This window comes from Phragmites australis, chromosome 4 (genome assembly GCF_958298935.1).
Source record: "Phragmites australis chromosome 4, lpPhrAust1.1, whole genome shotgun sequence".
Taxonomy (NCBI): Eukaryota; Viridiplantae; Streptophyta; class Magnoliopsida; order Poales; family Poaceae; genus Phragmites; species Phragmites australis.
In genome coordinates, this window is record NC_084924.1 from 26,076,959 (window position 1) to 26,093,180 (window position 16,222).

The 16,222-nt window shown below is 40.4% G+C and overlaps 1 protein-coding gene across 1 annotated transcript; it reads right to left on the reverse strand.

Moving 5' to 3' along the window:
- Window positions 1-1,652: 1,652 nt before the first annotated feature.
- Window positions 1,653-4,103, reverse strand: LOC133915954 (probable small nuclear ribonucleoprotein G). The gene is made up of 4 exons (XM_062359384.1): window positions 3,870-4,103; window positions 3,705-3,727; window positions 2,086-2,207; window positions 1,653-1,933 (listed from the first exon to the last, which is right to left on the reverse strand). The coding sequence occupies exons 1-4, from the start codon at window positions 3,902-3,904 to the stop codon at window positions 1,871-1,873; spliced, it is 243 nt and encodes an 80-aa protein (XP_062215368.1). The 5' UTR covers window positions 3,905-4,103; the 3' UTR covers window positions 1,653-1,870.
- Window positions 4,104-16,222: the final 12,119 nt, after the last annotated feature.

The window sequence follows — 16,222 nt, forward strand, 5'->3', positions numbered from 1 at the left end:
GCTTTAAAAAACATGCAACTCATTTAGTAGGGTTCACGTTAAGGAAAATATTAACACAAAAACACATTTTTGTGTGTAGGATGTACCTTAAGAGGATCTATAGAGTTTTATTAATTTCTCCATAATTTTTACAAATTTCACAAGCATAAAGTGAACATGTTAAGAAAATGTATTGTAATTAACTTTGTCATGTGCACCATTATTTTTCCTGCATAAAGCATTATTTAAGTAAACTAATAAAAGTGGTTTCACTAATTTTAGAGGTGTGATGTAATCAGTTATGAATTAATCTATTTGTAACACATTTACTCAATCTTGCATGTTACAATAACTATTTCCAAATTTCATGTATTTTTAGAAGATAGAGGATCATGTAAGAAGACTAAAAAATTGGTTTTATGATTTTTAGAGTAGCAAATAATTAACTATGCATTTAATTAGGTTTAGCAACTAAATTTTCTCATAGAAAATATATAACTTTGCATCATTATAAATACTTTTATCATGTAGATCATGTTACAAAGAAACTAACAAAAATTGTTTTACTTGATTTGAAGCTTAGATAAATTAGTTATTGATTTTACATGTTTAAGTTATTTTTTGTTTTTTTTAACTTTACTAAATTTCAATAAAACTAAACGGTTTTCATAGAAAATTGAGCGATTGTCCAGCACAAACGAAATGCGGGAAATACGATCGGTTCTCGGTAGAATTCAATCAATTTTGATTGAATTCGGTCGGTTACCAAATGATCGATTCGACCGGATTTTGGCTCGATCAAACCAATTTTATTAGTTAAATTTGATCAAATTCTCACCAAATTTTACTCACATTTTCCGATATTCATGAAAACCAAGAATTCACTGACCTCTTGTTTTCACTTGTCAAATGAATTTGTGAACTTTGGTCACGAGTTTAAATCTTGAAAAATACATTGGAAAACACACATACTATCCATTCAATCTGGTGGTGTTGGGAATAATAGTCTAGTCATCAAACTAGTAGGTTCTGCAAAGGAGAACATCCAGGCGCTCTCGTACTCGCATGCTCCCAGCTCTTATAAAAGCACTCAAATAGTCATGAGAAGTTATAATTTTCTTTTCATATGTAATCATCAAGCATTCCACGAAATTTCAACTGAAACAACGACGCATGTTCAATGCAGGCCATTATCGCACAAAACAGTGAAAAGCCAATGCAGGCATGCGGCAAAACTGATTCCATTTGTGCATCCCAAAGAACATAACAGCAAAACTGACTCCGTTTGGCATTGGCACTCTGGGTATGTTCAACAGATCACACAGAACATGTTCATCACAAGGCATCAGGCAATGTAGTATCAATAACAGAAACACTAATCGCCCGCAGTTCCCAGTGGAAGTGCCTAGGAAAAATGCAATTGATGTAGTCACCGTTGAACCAGGAGCCAGCACAGGGGAGCCAGGCCTGCTGTGAAGGTGACATGGTAGCAGTGTTAACTGAACATCCGTGTCCAATTTTTTTTCAAATCAGACATTAAATCCGAGTTAAATTCCGACACCCGTCAGATTCCAAGTTGCATTTTACATGTCTAAATTTTCTTTGCCGAATTGAACACCTAAATCCAAGTCGGATTCCGACACCCATATCCGTTTCCAGGTAGACAATGCAACACCCAGCAAATGAGCTTCATTGAGTTGTTAATCCGTAATAGCTGATGAATACAGAACAGCAAACACTGTCACTGCAAATAGGGATCAGCCTTCAACATCCAAAGTTACATTGCTCTGCAAACACATTAGTCAAGGTACAAAAAGTTCACTGATATCATATACATCAGTTTACAGACTGCGAGCGCTAGATCTACTGAAGCAGAACGATGAATGTGAGTTCACTGCGACTTGGCAACAGGCTCCAGCGCCTCGATCATGACAACACTGTTTCCCCTGATAACCTGCAGATGATTTTAGGTTGTCAACATATGATTGATATTAACTAAAGCACTTAAAAAATTGTATTTGTTAAGTTACTGATTGAAACCAGCACAACAAACTGCTTCAGACTACACAAGAGAATCTAAAGAACCATCAGTAGCAGAAAACTTACCACCATCCCAATATCAGTCTTGTCATTTCCATTGACCTCCACAGTGTTGTCCACCACCAGATTCATGAACTGATCAAATCCTCGAAGTGTGCCAATCACAACACGATTTGCATTCAGCTTGACTGAAAAAGATCAAACAGTGAACAAGTAAGCCACTATATTTCATCAATTGCAACATCTAAAATCCAACCACCATCATAGCCTCCAACATCATGAGTAACTAACAACAATGAAGTGGCAAAACAAAGAGTGCAGTGATATCACTGTTTCTAGCTACAGACTTGGCTTTTATAAAATTAACTCAACAATGAAAGCAAGTTTGAATGCTCAAAAGACATTAGCATCTAACAATCATTCATGAAGTTTCAAACATATCAAATTCACCAGTATTACCTTACGCCAGTATGACTGTTCAGCGATACTAAACACAATATGAGCAGTGGGAACATATCATTGTGTTATGTTACAAGGATAACATTTGACGCTAGGCAAAACACCAACATGCTTCCCAATTATTGAAAGTATAGCTTTAGTCTTCGAGGTAGGTCCAGAATACTGCATGACTTTTTAAAAGCTAAAATGCGTTTTTTTTAGAAAATTAGAAAGAATTCTCTATATTTGGAAAGTCCAAACCAGTCTCTGATTAATTTCTGGACCAGAAACAAAGGAGGAGATTTCATAACTGTTCCACACAGTTTGAACTTATCTAATGTAAGTAGAACAGCAATCTACTGCTCCCTGGAAGAGCTTTTGGATGGAAGCCTATCAGAGTAACTATGACAAAAAGCCTCACTTGGAATGAATCCATAGCTCTCTGGAATAGCATCATCATGTAGGGCAGCCAACTGATGACGATTGCAAAGAAAACCAATCTAAGTAAAAGAGAAAGCATGAACATAAATCCTAATAGAGTAGTTGCAACACCGAGCTCATTAATAAAAACTGTTGGTGTACTTCACCAAGAATGCACAACATGGCAGTGCAAACTGCAAATATTAGAACGTTTACCTGAGAACACATGCTTCAGAAGAAATGAAAATGCTAGTAATTGCCCTATCAGAGTAACTATGACATAAAGCTTCATCTGGAGATAAATCCATAGCTTTGATATTATGTTCATCATTAGGGCTGGGGAATACAAACATAAAAAATAAAGAATAGCAGATATACCAAATACTTAGAACAGGCAAAATGGAGCTACAACTACAAAAAAAGTATCAAGGAATACTGGGACAGCAATAAAACTGGAAAGGTTTCATTTTGGCAAGCAAATAATGAAGTCAGCTTCAATGGTTGCAATGCACAAAGTTAATAACAAGCAATATCACAAATTTCTCTAAGTAATGCGATTAGATGCACCTTAGAAACAATTCTGAACTCTAAGCCGCTGTTAATGATCAAGAGCTATAATACGCTCAACGTTGAACACTATGTCCAGAAAATAGGGTGCCACCCTAATAATCACTTTTAGCATATTATCGTTAATGCTAGCCAAACTGGACACCAGGAATCTCCTTGCTAAGATTAAACTAACTGGATACGCACAATAAACTCCTTAGAAGCAAAACTACTAGTACTTTCATAAGGCCTTAGATTCGGTGTCAGAAATTTTGACTTACTCTGAAGCTTCTTGTCCATGTACCTGCGATGCGCACAAAGAAAACACAGAGAGAACCCAAATCAGCATCCAAAAATCCGGACGATGGAACAAAGAAATCGCGAGTGGAGAACAAAACAAAGCGAGATCTAACGAAGAGCAGAGGCGCATGGATGCGGATGCTTACTTCTTGAGATCCGGAGGCTGCCCCGATCGGCTCATGGCGGCTACCTAGACTCGAACGAGAGAGAGGGAAGGGATCCCGGAGCTTCGCCTCACCTTCTCCGCGTGACGAAAAACCCTAGCAGCCGACGGCGAGGCCGCGCAGCTTTAAAGAGGCGGTCTCTGGGACGGACGAGACGAGCGAGAGGGGACCCGGCCGCCGCCTCAAAACCCTAGCGCTGGAGAGGTGGTGGAGAAAGAAAGTGGCCATGGTGACGATGACATGTGGGGGCCACATGAGGTGAGGCAGCGGGATCATGGGCCGTGGATCATGTGTTTTGGTGGGACAGCAGCCAGTAAGTGGAAGAATGGGTCTGTTTCCCTGACGAGGCCCATCCAGGTCCCATATTCCTCTATAAATCTTTCGCGCTTTAAATTTTTTAATTAAATGTAAAGGGTATATATTAAGCAAAGTACCTGATAGGTAAAAAATAATAAAAATGTTTACAGAGGCAAAAAAAATGGCCATAGCCTAGAGGAGGTAAAGGGTATGAATGCTTGCTCTTGTTTCCCTTAAAAGAGAGACAAGAAAAAGAAAGAAGAATGTTTGTTCTGGTGCTACACTGCGGGCCACAGGGCATACGTCCCTCTTGATTTCATGGTAAAAAATATATTTGTTCATGACTGTGTGCCCAAATAGAATATTATAGTCAAGGTGACGGACTGACGGTGATGCAAAACTGTCATAGTGAAAGGCGAAGATCGGTTTGGTGAAGGAGGCATGATCAGGGTTTACAAATTCCATGGACAGCCGGAATTTGCTACCAGCGAATTTCTGAATTTCATGAATATTGAAAAACTTCGCTTCAAATTTGGTAAGAATTTGTTTAAAATTCGTTCAATCAAATTTGTAAAATGGTAGAAAAATCCGATCGAATCGATATTTTGTAACCGTTCAGTTTGAACCGAAAACCGATCGAATTATAACGAAAACCGATTGGATTTACCGATATTTCTAAATTTATGAGTCAAATCGAACAATTTTATCGAAAACCAATCGAATTGACTGATTTACCTAGCGTATTGTTCGAATTTCAATGAAGTTCAAGGAAAATAAAAAGAATCAGAAAAAGTCACGAAAAAATTAGAAAAAATAGAAACAAATATGATATGAGATTTGCTATGTTTTGTTTAATCATACCATCTACTCCATGCATATATCATACATATGAGATAATTTTTGTAAAAAGTCAAAAAATTGGCATGACTTTTACTATATTTTAGACATTTTTAAGGAAATAAATAGATATTAATAGCAATACGAGCATGACTATACAATTTTTTCATCGAATATATCCATATATTACATAAGTAGCACCTCAAGCTAACAAATATATCGAATTATCTGTATAAAAGCTAGAAACATAATCATATGCCACGTAAACTCACTTTATACTAGCATATTGGCATCCACACTTACCAAAAGTGATGATCCATGGTTTTCATTGCATCAACGTCATGAGCTACCTACCAGATGGAAAAATAATAGTCATATATTTTGTTATGTATAGAAAATTAGAAAATTGTTTCATGAGGTAAGCATCATCTTCAGTACCATTAGCTTCTAACAAAACGATTAAATTTGGTTGTATTGTACTCTTCGGTGGACATGAGCATTATTCCTCTTGTAGATAGCAAATCTGCCTTAAACTCTCCTTGCAATATGACATAAAACTCAAAGTCTTATCACTCATAGACCCACTGAATAGGAGGCTCTGACTGAGCATCAGGGACAGGATATTAGTACGAACACGATCCAAAACTATTCTCCATGCTATTGTTACTACAAAAGCTCGCACTATCTTGTGGTCTATCATGGTCACCCTTGTGTGACATGCCTTTGTGAGGATAGGGCACCATGGTCTTTGTCTATTGTGGCATGCGTAAACTGACTCTCATCAGTGAATTGCATGGGAACAACAGCAAAGGATGGGCGTGGAGGAGCACCGCCTCCCTGACCATCATCGTCGCTGCTATCTGTCTTTGAACTGTTGTCATTAGACTTTTGGTATGTTAGACTCTTTGAGCTACTATTCGTGCTCTCATCGCTTTGCACTTATCTTTTGCCCTTTTCCGTGTGTGTCACCTACCACTTTAGCAGCCCACTATGATAGTGTATGTTCTCCAGTCTGCGGTTGCAAATCATGTAGGTTCACTATGTTTGTCACAAGATGAGTTGGCAGGGGTAGTATTTGATCTATCGGTCTCCATCTAGTCCCAGAGCGGATTGCTCTCCTCATTCAATGTAAGCTCCATTAGCCGCTGAAATGGATCATCATCAATAGTCAACTTGATGCTTGCATCTAAATTATTCTACATTCTCAAGTTATAGTTTACATATACCAACTTATGAAGCTTCTTGTAGCTTAACCGGTTGTGAACTTTCATGTGGATAAATGCAAATATACTCCAGTTCCTCTCACACCCACCAGAAGAAGCGCACTGAGCACTAGCGCTTGACAAACATCATTAGTGTAGATGTAGACGAACCGAACATAGACCACTATTGCACTGTAAGTAGATAAAGTGGTCTAACGTTTAGAAAAGTAGATAAAGTGATGTAACGGTTAGATATATCAATGCAATGCATGCCAGGTGGAGTCTTGTCGTCACATGCCATCCATGAAGCGAGCGGACCAACAAATGACCGAGACTTTGTCCGATATATTTCAATCTCATTAAGTGCTTCCGCGACATTATTAATATCGGTCATCCTCTCAAATGCCTTCATGCCCATCCATTCGAATAAGGTTGGACCCATGCCATATGTGTAATGTGTGCGTGGATTCAATGTGACCACTACAAGTTGATGATCAAAATATTAGTACCATAAACATTAGTACGAAAAGAATGCAAGTGGTAAGAGTTTATCATCGTCATTCACGTAGGCCCCATGCGTTAGATCATACATTCTATGATCAACAACTGCAATGTATATGTCAAAGGTATCCCTATTATTGTGATATAAGGAATCGTACTCCTACTTAACAATGTTGTATCCCAGGAGCACCTCACTCGATGTTAGCATCTTGTCTTGATCAGCAAATCGGAGGAAGGCATACAACGGCTGAACAAAATTGTACATGTTAAGCTAGATAGGCAAGTATGTGCACATCTCCCAATGCCAGAAACAATGTAGCGAGATTGCTGCAGCTCACTAGATGTCATCAATTGCACAAACATATCCCTTCGACGTAGAAAGCTTTTCAAGAAATAGATAGTTTGTGTCAAACCTTGTAGCATTCCACTTCAACAATTACCCACCAAGCATGATCTTCATCATTTCATGGAGCTTTGAATTATTGTAAAGCCATCGCGATATAGACCTTGCACTTTGAATGACAATATCGTGATCTCCAAATTCACCAATTGATTTCAACATTAAATTTATCGTATCTGCCACACAAGGTTGCCACACGATAGCGGGATACTCCCTTTCTCGAACCTGAAAAGCCTTCTTATAGTTAGACCCATTATCAATCACAATCTGCATAATATTTTGTGCTCCCACATCATTGACCACTGATCTTATCTCCTGCATAAACGAATCAGCCAAATAAATATGCAACAATTGCAATACTAAGTTACCAACTTAGCAAAATAATGTACCTTGTTGAAATACTTAACATCTTAGCTATAGCCAGTCACATCTACGGACTTGTGAAAAAATATGCAGTCATTGTAATATAAAAAGAAATAAATGATACTCATGTGCATCGGTCCAATCCAAGAATCACACATGGTGGTCGCACCATACTCTGACCATTTTAGCTTCCACTTTGTCAATATCTTCTTGAAATTTCTCTCGTTCTCATCCAAGTACTTACCATTTATATCCCGATCAGTTGGAGATGAGATACCCCTCCTGTTATAGAACAAATGGTCATAAGTAAAAAAGAAGGAAAATAATGAAATTCATTACAAACTTTATCACTCACCCCATTTCTGTGTTTCTCTCACTGCAGCAATAAAGAATGTGACACCCGTCCTTCTACTAAGAATATCTAAAGTGTGGAAAAATTTGGATCATGCCAAACCAATAGCTGCCTTTGCATTCTTTTCCCTTCGCACTCTATGGCCCGATGTCAATCCTCTGCTGCACAGGGGCTTTTGCTACATCAACATTATAACCCCTAACACTTGGTGGCTCCCTAGTTAAAGATGCTCTCCTAAGCATCCTCTTCAAAATATTGCCTCCTTTGGCACTTCCACTTCCACCTCCATGCTCGTAGGAATCACCTGCCCTCCACCTAAACTCTGCCTCCTCCCTAGATTGAACCATGGCACGCTGTACCTGTACCTGTTCCTCTTTCGTCTTCTCATTATTGCTTGTCAAAAATCTTTGAGGGTAGCTACCTCTTGCCTTCAAAGTCTCTCCTATGACCTTTCCTTCCTATTATCTCTTGTCCTATCAAGCTCAAACATGAAGTAGTCACACACACCATCGCAACTTATAATATTCGATCTGCGCTCTGCTAAATGTTCTTTCAACCATGTGGCACCACCACCTTTTTTTTTCTTCTTACAGTAATTGCACCTAAACCCTAGTTGCAAGTTGTTCACATGCTGCCACACCACATCTCTATCATCCATCAATTATTGCAAAACAACATATACCATTCTATTAGCACTCCACAAATTCCAACAATAAGTAAATATCGAACAAAACCAAGTACTAAGTGCTAACCAACTCTATCGGCCTAACCAACCCTAACAACCTAAAAATGAACCCTAACTGACGCTAACCACTTGGAACCAACCATAACACATACCAACCAATCGATAAAATGTATTAACCGAGCGCACATGACCTAAAACCAATATCATCAGGACAAAAATCGAGCGCATCACACAATAAATCGGTCGGATTCGATCGCATCGACAACTAACTGCACTGACAACCTTCTACGAGCGCATACTGACTGCATTAAGAAAAAAATTGCTTAGCTTTAGGCGCTTGCTAGTTGAACTGTGTTAAAATGCGGTCGGGCGTCAGACGCTCGCTTTTCCCTCCGCAAATCATGAATACCGCTGCAATGCACTCGGTTACCGACTTCTCCACACTGTTTTTCGCACTTTCTCTGCCATATTTGCCTGTCACCTTGGGTTTATAAAGACTTCAAAGCCCATGATATGGTCGCGACCTTTCATTTTTAGGCATTGTATAGTGGGTCAGGTAACTCAATCATTCTCGATATCCAACAGGTCTGCCAGGGGTCAAACCATGTCAAATCCTACCCAGAGGGCGTGCGCGGACAAAGAGGAACTTGACAATTCTCCGACTAGCCCGCTAACGATTCTTATTACAACTTGGGACTACAATTTTGTGCTAGTGTCTCATCACATTTAATGCTCAGTATCTCTTTCGACGCACGCGGGAGTAGTTGGAACAAAATCCTAGAGAAACCAGTGCACTACCTAGATGGGCACGTACAATTCTCAAACATCATCATGATCCTCTACTAGGAAAATATTCTCTTCACCACTATGCAAAAAAAATTTCATGACGGTTCAAATTTCAAAAACTATCAGGCAAGGAGTCACTTCTCCCCGTCCTCTTCAGTACTTTGAAAGGTTGGGATGATATTTTTTTGGTTGGCTCAGAATCCCTATTCAGATGAAATAGCTACTCAGAGGCTTACATAGCCACTCAGAGGTGTTTAAAATCCCTACTATATGACCCGAGGGCTTCTAGATACCTGGCTAGATATACATCATATCTGGGGTCCCGAGTTAGCACCTGAAGAAACGGCCTAGCAGGACGTCCCCCTTGATTGGGTTATGTTTTTTTTATCTATCGTGGCCTCACTTCACGTACTGATGGGGGCTTAATGATGAGTAATATAAAACTACTTTATACGATTATCCTATATGTCTACAGATCCCCTAGGGTTTTCTAGTTTCTCGGAGCACATGGTTTCTGGGAAAGGAGTCTCTAGACGTATGGAAACTAGTCGCGGGTTCTAGGGTACCCTACTCAGAAATGAGTCCAGATGCTACACAACAACCCCCATATAGACGGAGCCAGATGACCCTGTGGAGGACAAGCAATACACAAACTAGAAATAAGAACTCAATGAGCATCAAGCCTTCTGCAATCACGATCTACATCAACATCTCACCGAGACTACACATGAGGAGCCTTCGACTAGATATAGATCCTATCTAAGCTAGCCAAGACTCCCCTTATAATTTGTCTCGAAGATCAATACAAGAACACATGACATAAGGCTATTATCCTACAGGAGGTTTGAATCTGTATAAATCTCTATCTTCCAGTGCACGATTTGGCAAGAGGGAGTATTCCCCTACTTTAATCACAAATTTGTAAGATTGGTGTTTACTAATCATTGACAGTTCTATGGTGTCTATGGGTGAAAAACCATGATCTAGTTTTGCTAAACTAGATTAGGCAACAATGTTATTTCTAGCATCGTTCCTCTCCTTGGAGGCATCGTTTCAGAGTCACAAACCTCTACCTCTTTGTTGAGGTGATGGTGGTGGTATGTGGATGTGTACACCCATGTGCTATTTTAGTGGTAGAATCCTCGCGCGGCGGCAACTTGGATCTTGTATATTGGCATTGAGGCCAATGTCATTATCATTGAGTTGGTTGGCAATGGGCATTTGTGTTGTTTCAAAATACATTTTAGCAACTTTTTAATTAAATTGATCTTGAATTTATATATAATTAACAGAGCTTGATAGCCATAATGGAACATCATAATCATGAACATGAGCATTTCAACACAATATATAGTAGGAAATATGCTAGTCATATTCAAACAGAATGTTGTATGGCAATAAACAAAATAAGGCGGGATAACACAAAAAAACATATCAAATGTGTTAAATTAATTAGAGAGATCTCGGTGTGGGTTGCCAATTTAACAACCATCCAACGCCAAATGCTAATCTAGGTCATCGATCAGTGTGACATTACCAAATTAGTGTTCTAGACTATAATTAACAAATTTAGAGTTTGAATATGAAACAGTTAAGCTATCAACATATAAGAGTTGTTCTAAACAGTCTAGCAGAACATATATAAAAGATTAATAGCCTATATATAAACAAGACTATATACTAGAATATGAAATTCTACATAAGTACACTTCAGAACAACTACTGTATTGTCACACCGATCTGCCTAGGCCCGCTATCATCATAGAGCAAATACCTACCATCACTAGCATGCAATTCGTCCCAATATCAGTACACAGATAAATAGGTACACGATATAGCAAACTGCAAGCTGAACTTTAAAAAGGCAACGGGAACAATCTTACTTTCCAATGTAGAAACCGAAGGCAAGGCACGTGAATGCCGAGGTCAATGGGTGAATGTTCTCAGAGATACAATGCCAACATGTCAACAACAGGGCACACTGCGATCAATACTCGAGGAGCAGTACAACAGCCGCAATAGAGAGGGGCCCAACACCGGGATAAGGAGGAAGTATCTGACCATCAGAGTCCATGGCGCAGCAAGGATAGAGCCCTTGCCACACAGAGCATGAGCACAGTTAGAGAAGATAGCATGTGCAGCACAAGCAACATCGCACACCGACACACACATCGACCACGCGCATGACAAGGACATCGAGTATAGGAGGTCCGTACGGAATCCTCGCATGGCGATGCACACACCGCACCACCACCTGCAAATCATGCACAAGAGCATGACTACACAGATCACCAGGGCAATGGCAGCAGCACTACCAACGCGCACACGATGATGTGCACCCGAGCAACACTGTCAGCGGACATAGGCCAAGTTGCCGACCACCACGTTGCCGGGCACCCCACGGATGAGATAGCGCAAGGCGTGACAAGGCCCAACCGTAGGGGGCTAGGCTGTCAATTGTTGTAGGCACCACCTCACCAAGAGACCGAGCCGCAGAGGTCCAACAGGTCACCACAGATTGGGTCACCGGAGAGCAGGAGGTGGAAGGAGGAGGCGCGTAACCAAGAAGGGAAGAAGGGGGCCCACATATAACCAACCTGAGCCAGTCGAGGCACTGCCACCATCCCAAAAGCCTCGCCCACGATTCAGCCTCAACCAGCTAGGGAAGAGCTGATGGTGTGCGGGGCGCCATCTCCTCCTTTTGGAAACCACGAAGAGATAAGGCATGATGGACCGATCGGTCGGTGGGCTGCTCAACCTAACAAGCCTAGAATCAGCCCGTTTGCTGATGGCCGTCTTCTTTCCCCCCTTTTTCCTTTCCTTTCGGAATTCATTGAAATCCAAATTTGACCACGTTTCAAATTTGAATTTGAAAGGGAAAACCCCCTCAATTCCAACAATTTGCCACTTTTCTCTTATCCCCGTCAAGGTGATAAGAGGGAAAGGATTTTGGGGAGTCGAGGAGATCCAATTAATCCGTAAACGAATGAATACCAACATTCCTCTTCCTATGTGGGTGATGGAAGTAGCAGCAAGCAATCGTTTGGATGCCAGGAAGTGTATGGTGGTTGAGTTTCAATCTTTTTTGTTGTTTTGGTCTCCTAAAGATGATTTGTTTTAATTCTTTTAGGTGATGACAGTGTAATGGCTATATGCATCCTCGACATTTTGATGTTGTGTTGGTGCAGGCCGGAAGTTGTATATTTATTTTTGAAAAAACAGTGACTACATAGTTTGGAAGTTCCATTCTCCGTGTTCTGAACCATTTGAAGAGAGGTTCTTCACACACAACGATTACGATATGAGTGTAGTGGATCAGTGATACACATCTCCAATAAGCAAAGGTATTGTTTGGCGTTAGATCTGAGAGAAAAGTAAGCTCTGCATGTTTCTAAAGAAGAAGGAACCATAAGTGGTCAACCCAAAGGTAACAAAGCAAACATTACTATTGGTGTTGAGGTTCCTTGTGGCCAAAGCATTTTTGGCTTCTTGATTTGGCTGCAACCTATGAACGAGAGGGAATGGGAGAGATGGAGATCTGATTTCGTGACGGCCTGCCTAGATGGCCTACCTCTGCTAAGGGGCATTTCCAATTATCCCCCGTGAGATTTGACCTAACAATTGATATTTATTTAGCAAGTGTGTCTTGGCGTTGATTGGAAGCTTCACATCCCATGCCCAAAGTACGTACAGGCCCAAAAGAAACTGACAGATCCAATTGAAAGCTTATGAGTCAAGATGGCACATATCGCTGTCACCAACCTTGGATCTGCTGCATGGTTGGAAGATTTCATGCCATGTGTGGCGATTAGATATTCCCATCTAACTACCGGATTGGTTGTAAGGGTATCTAAACTATTGATACACACTACTTCCAATTATTGCCATGTTGTTAGTTGTAATAACTGTCAACGAGCTAGGCCTCACATCTAATTTGGACTTTCAATTCAAGAACTGAATGGTTGAAATTTGGGCCCACGATTTTTTCAACTCAAAGTTCCCACTTTCTGCTTGAGTTGGAGAAGTGTGAACTCAAACCAATAATTTTTAGTTAGAACTGATGCACTTTTAACTCACATAGTTCACGAAGTTTAAACTTGAATACAAGAACTTTGAAATTGAAATCGTTTTTAACACAAAAAAATGAGCTTAGTAGCTAGGGTAGCAAGTCCAATCGCCTAGCTTCTTGCCACCCATGGCCTTGACGGCTGTTTCGAGTTTGAGCAGCTTGGTCTTGGGGATTAAAAGACGCTCCTTGCTAGCCATGACAACGATGACGGTGGCAAGCAGCCGGTGCGTTGCATGAATGTGAAGAAGGGGTGCCATGGAGGTCACCGATCGAGGTGAGGAGGCACGATGGCAAGCCGGATAAGCAAGGAGGAGGATGGGTGAACAAAGCGGAAGAGGAATCAAGCACCTCGGCTCTAGAGGACCGTCCCTTAGCAAAGAAGCAATGGCGATCATGCACCCTTGTTAACAATCCTAACAACCACCATGGCCTAGTCAGGTCGCATTAGAAATCAAGGAGTGACATCAACCAGGGAATTAAATGCATTATTGTAAGACAACTAACTGTCCAAATGGTAAATATGAGATCATGTGTAATGAAAAATTGGATCTATTGTGAAATTGGCAAAAGCAAAGTATATAGCATTTTGATGGTATGATGACGTTTATTTGAGGTTTGATATATGCAATACACTCATGTGAATTATATTATCTGGATTGATGTGAGTCAAGTTTGTAAAAACTTATGCTCAGAAAATTAGTTGTTGGTTTTATTCATGTGCAGATGTGTTCTGAGGACGGACATGGTCAGTGACATGATCAGGTCCAAGGCAGTCAGGAGGCCATGTGGGACGTTTGGGCTAAGGAACGATGAAGTGAAGATGGATTGCGCTATGAGACGTATGGAGAAGTTGTATGGTATACGGTGCTGAGTGTCACGTAGCATATGGTGCCAAAGAATTATTTCATGTGCATGGACATATGTGCAATGGAATAAAGAAAGAAAAAGAGGAGACCATGCATGGTACTGTGCTGCGGAGGCCGTCCTGAGAGCATGGGTGCTAGTGGCATAGTGGGAATATATATATATATATATATATATATATATATATATATATATATGTGTGTGTGTGTGTGTGTGTGTGTGTAATATTTGTAAGACTATACGTCCGTTTAAAGAAATGGCAGGAATAGGCTACCGCGCCCGTTCATCGGGTGAGATGCCCGAGATCAAGATATCGCCCGTTGTGGGGCCTAATAGTTAGAGCATATTAAATGGTTTTTCCCAAGGTCTCACCTGCTAAACGGGTGAGTTCTTCATTGCTGCGACGTCCGTGGACCCACCCAAAAGGTCTTGTCTGAACAATGGGTGAGATCTTTTAGGTATATAATTTAGCCGGCATGGCCCTCTCGACGTGAGCGCCCCCATTTGCTTTGAACTCAGTTGAGCGAGGGAGGAGAGGAGGAGAGGGAGTTGATGAGAGGGGAGGGGAGGAGAAAATTTGCGACGAAGCACTACTGAAGTAAAGAGGTATGTTTGTTTTCTCTGTTATTTTTTACAAAGCTGGTAGGATAGCCACTAGTACTATGTTTTGACATAGGTTAAAGGTTAGATCTAGGATTTTTTTATAAACCCGGTAAGATAGCCACTAGACGTAGGTTAGAATATAGATCTAGGTTTAGAATTAGGGTTAGACATAGTTTAGCAAATGTATCCTATTTATACGCATATTTTAGCAATTAGATATAATATTTAGACATATGTTAGGTATTAGATATAGGATTTTGACATAGTGTAGGCAAAGCTAAGGTAGTAGATATAGGATTTAGAGGTGTTTGATGTAGCGACCCGGGTATATTTTGTTGCAGTATAGAATACATATTGGGCCATATATGTAATGAATTTCGTATTATTGTAGATGTTGTTTTACATAATTTTTTATGTTCTATTGCAATAGTGTTAGGGTTTTTATCGATAGTTGTCTGGTATTTCTGATGAATGGCAATTTAGGATTTTTTTTATGGGGACAATGAAATATTATATGGTCCAAAAGGGGTAGTACTATTTATATTTCAATCAATGGATAAGGGTATGGATAAGGGTATCTCTAGACCTATGAACAAAAGTGTCACACACTTATACGTCTGGTTGATGCGGAGTTTCAAAATAGACTTTGAGGTTCAAGAGATGACCATTAGTATTGTGGGCAACCATGTGAGAGATAGTGTGTACTGGAAGGTGTAGCCACTTAGGGAAGATAAAGTGTGGAAGAGGTACATGCAGGATATTGTGCACAGAGGTTAGCCTCCTATGTTGCTTATGCAATGGAAGAATAAGGAGGCAGTTGGGGAGATGCAGAGCTGGGGGTACACAGAGGAGAAGGGTGATGAGGAACAGTATGATGAGGATGTCAATCCGGATGGTGCACATTCATCGGGTTATCCGACTAAACCGACCAGTGAGGTAGACGAGGAGGAACAAATCACTTCTCTAATTGAACAGATGGAGCAGGATGATCTTGATGCTGACGAATCTTCTAAGTATGACATCTCAGATGATGAGGATGGTATCCTGTTCCCGTGGACTAGAACCATCCTAACTTTAACAACCTTATGGTTAATAAGAGGAACCAAGTATGCTGGGAATATACACAGAATGAGGTCACTAAGGGTGCCAAGTATCCTACCAGTTAGGCCATGAAGGATGCTGTGACTCAATGGATGACATTGCTTCGATGACAGTTTTATGTTATCCAGTAAAGCAAGAAGGAATATGATATCAAATGCGTAAAGAAGGGTTGCCCGTGATAGGTGCACGACTTCAAGGGGAAGTGTGTTGAGTATTATGAGGTGTCGATTGTGGTCGACCATACTTTCATGATGGATGAACTTGAGCCCAGCCAT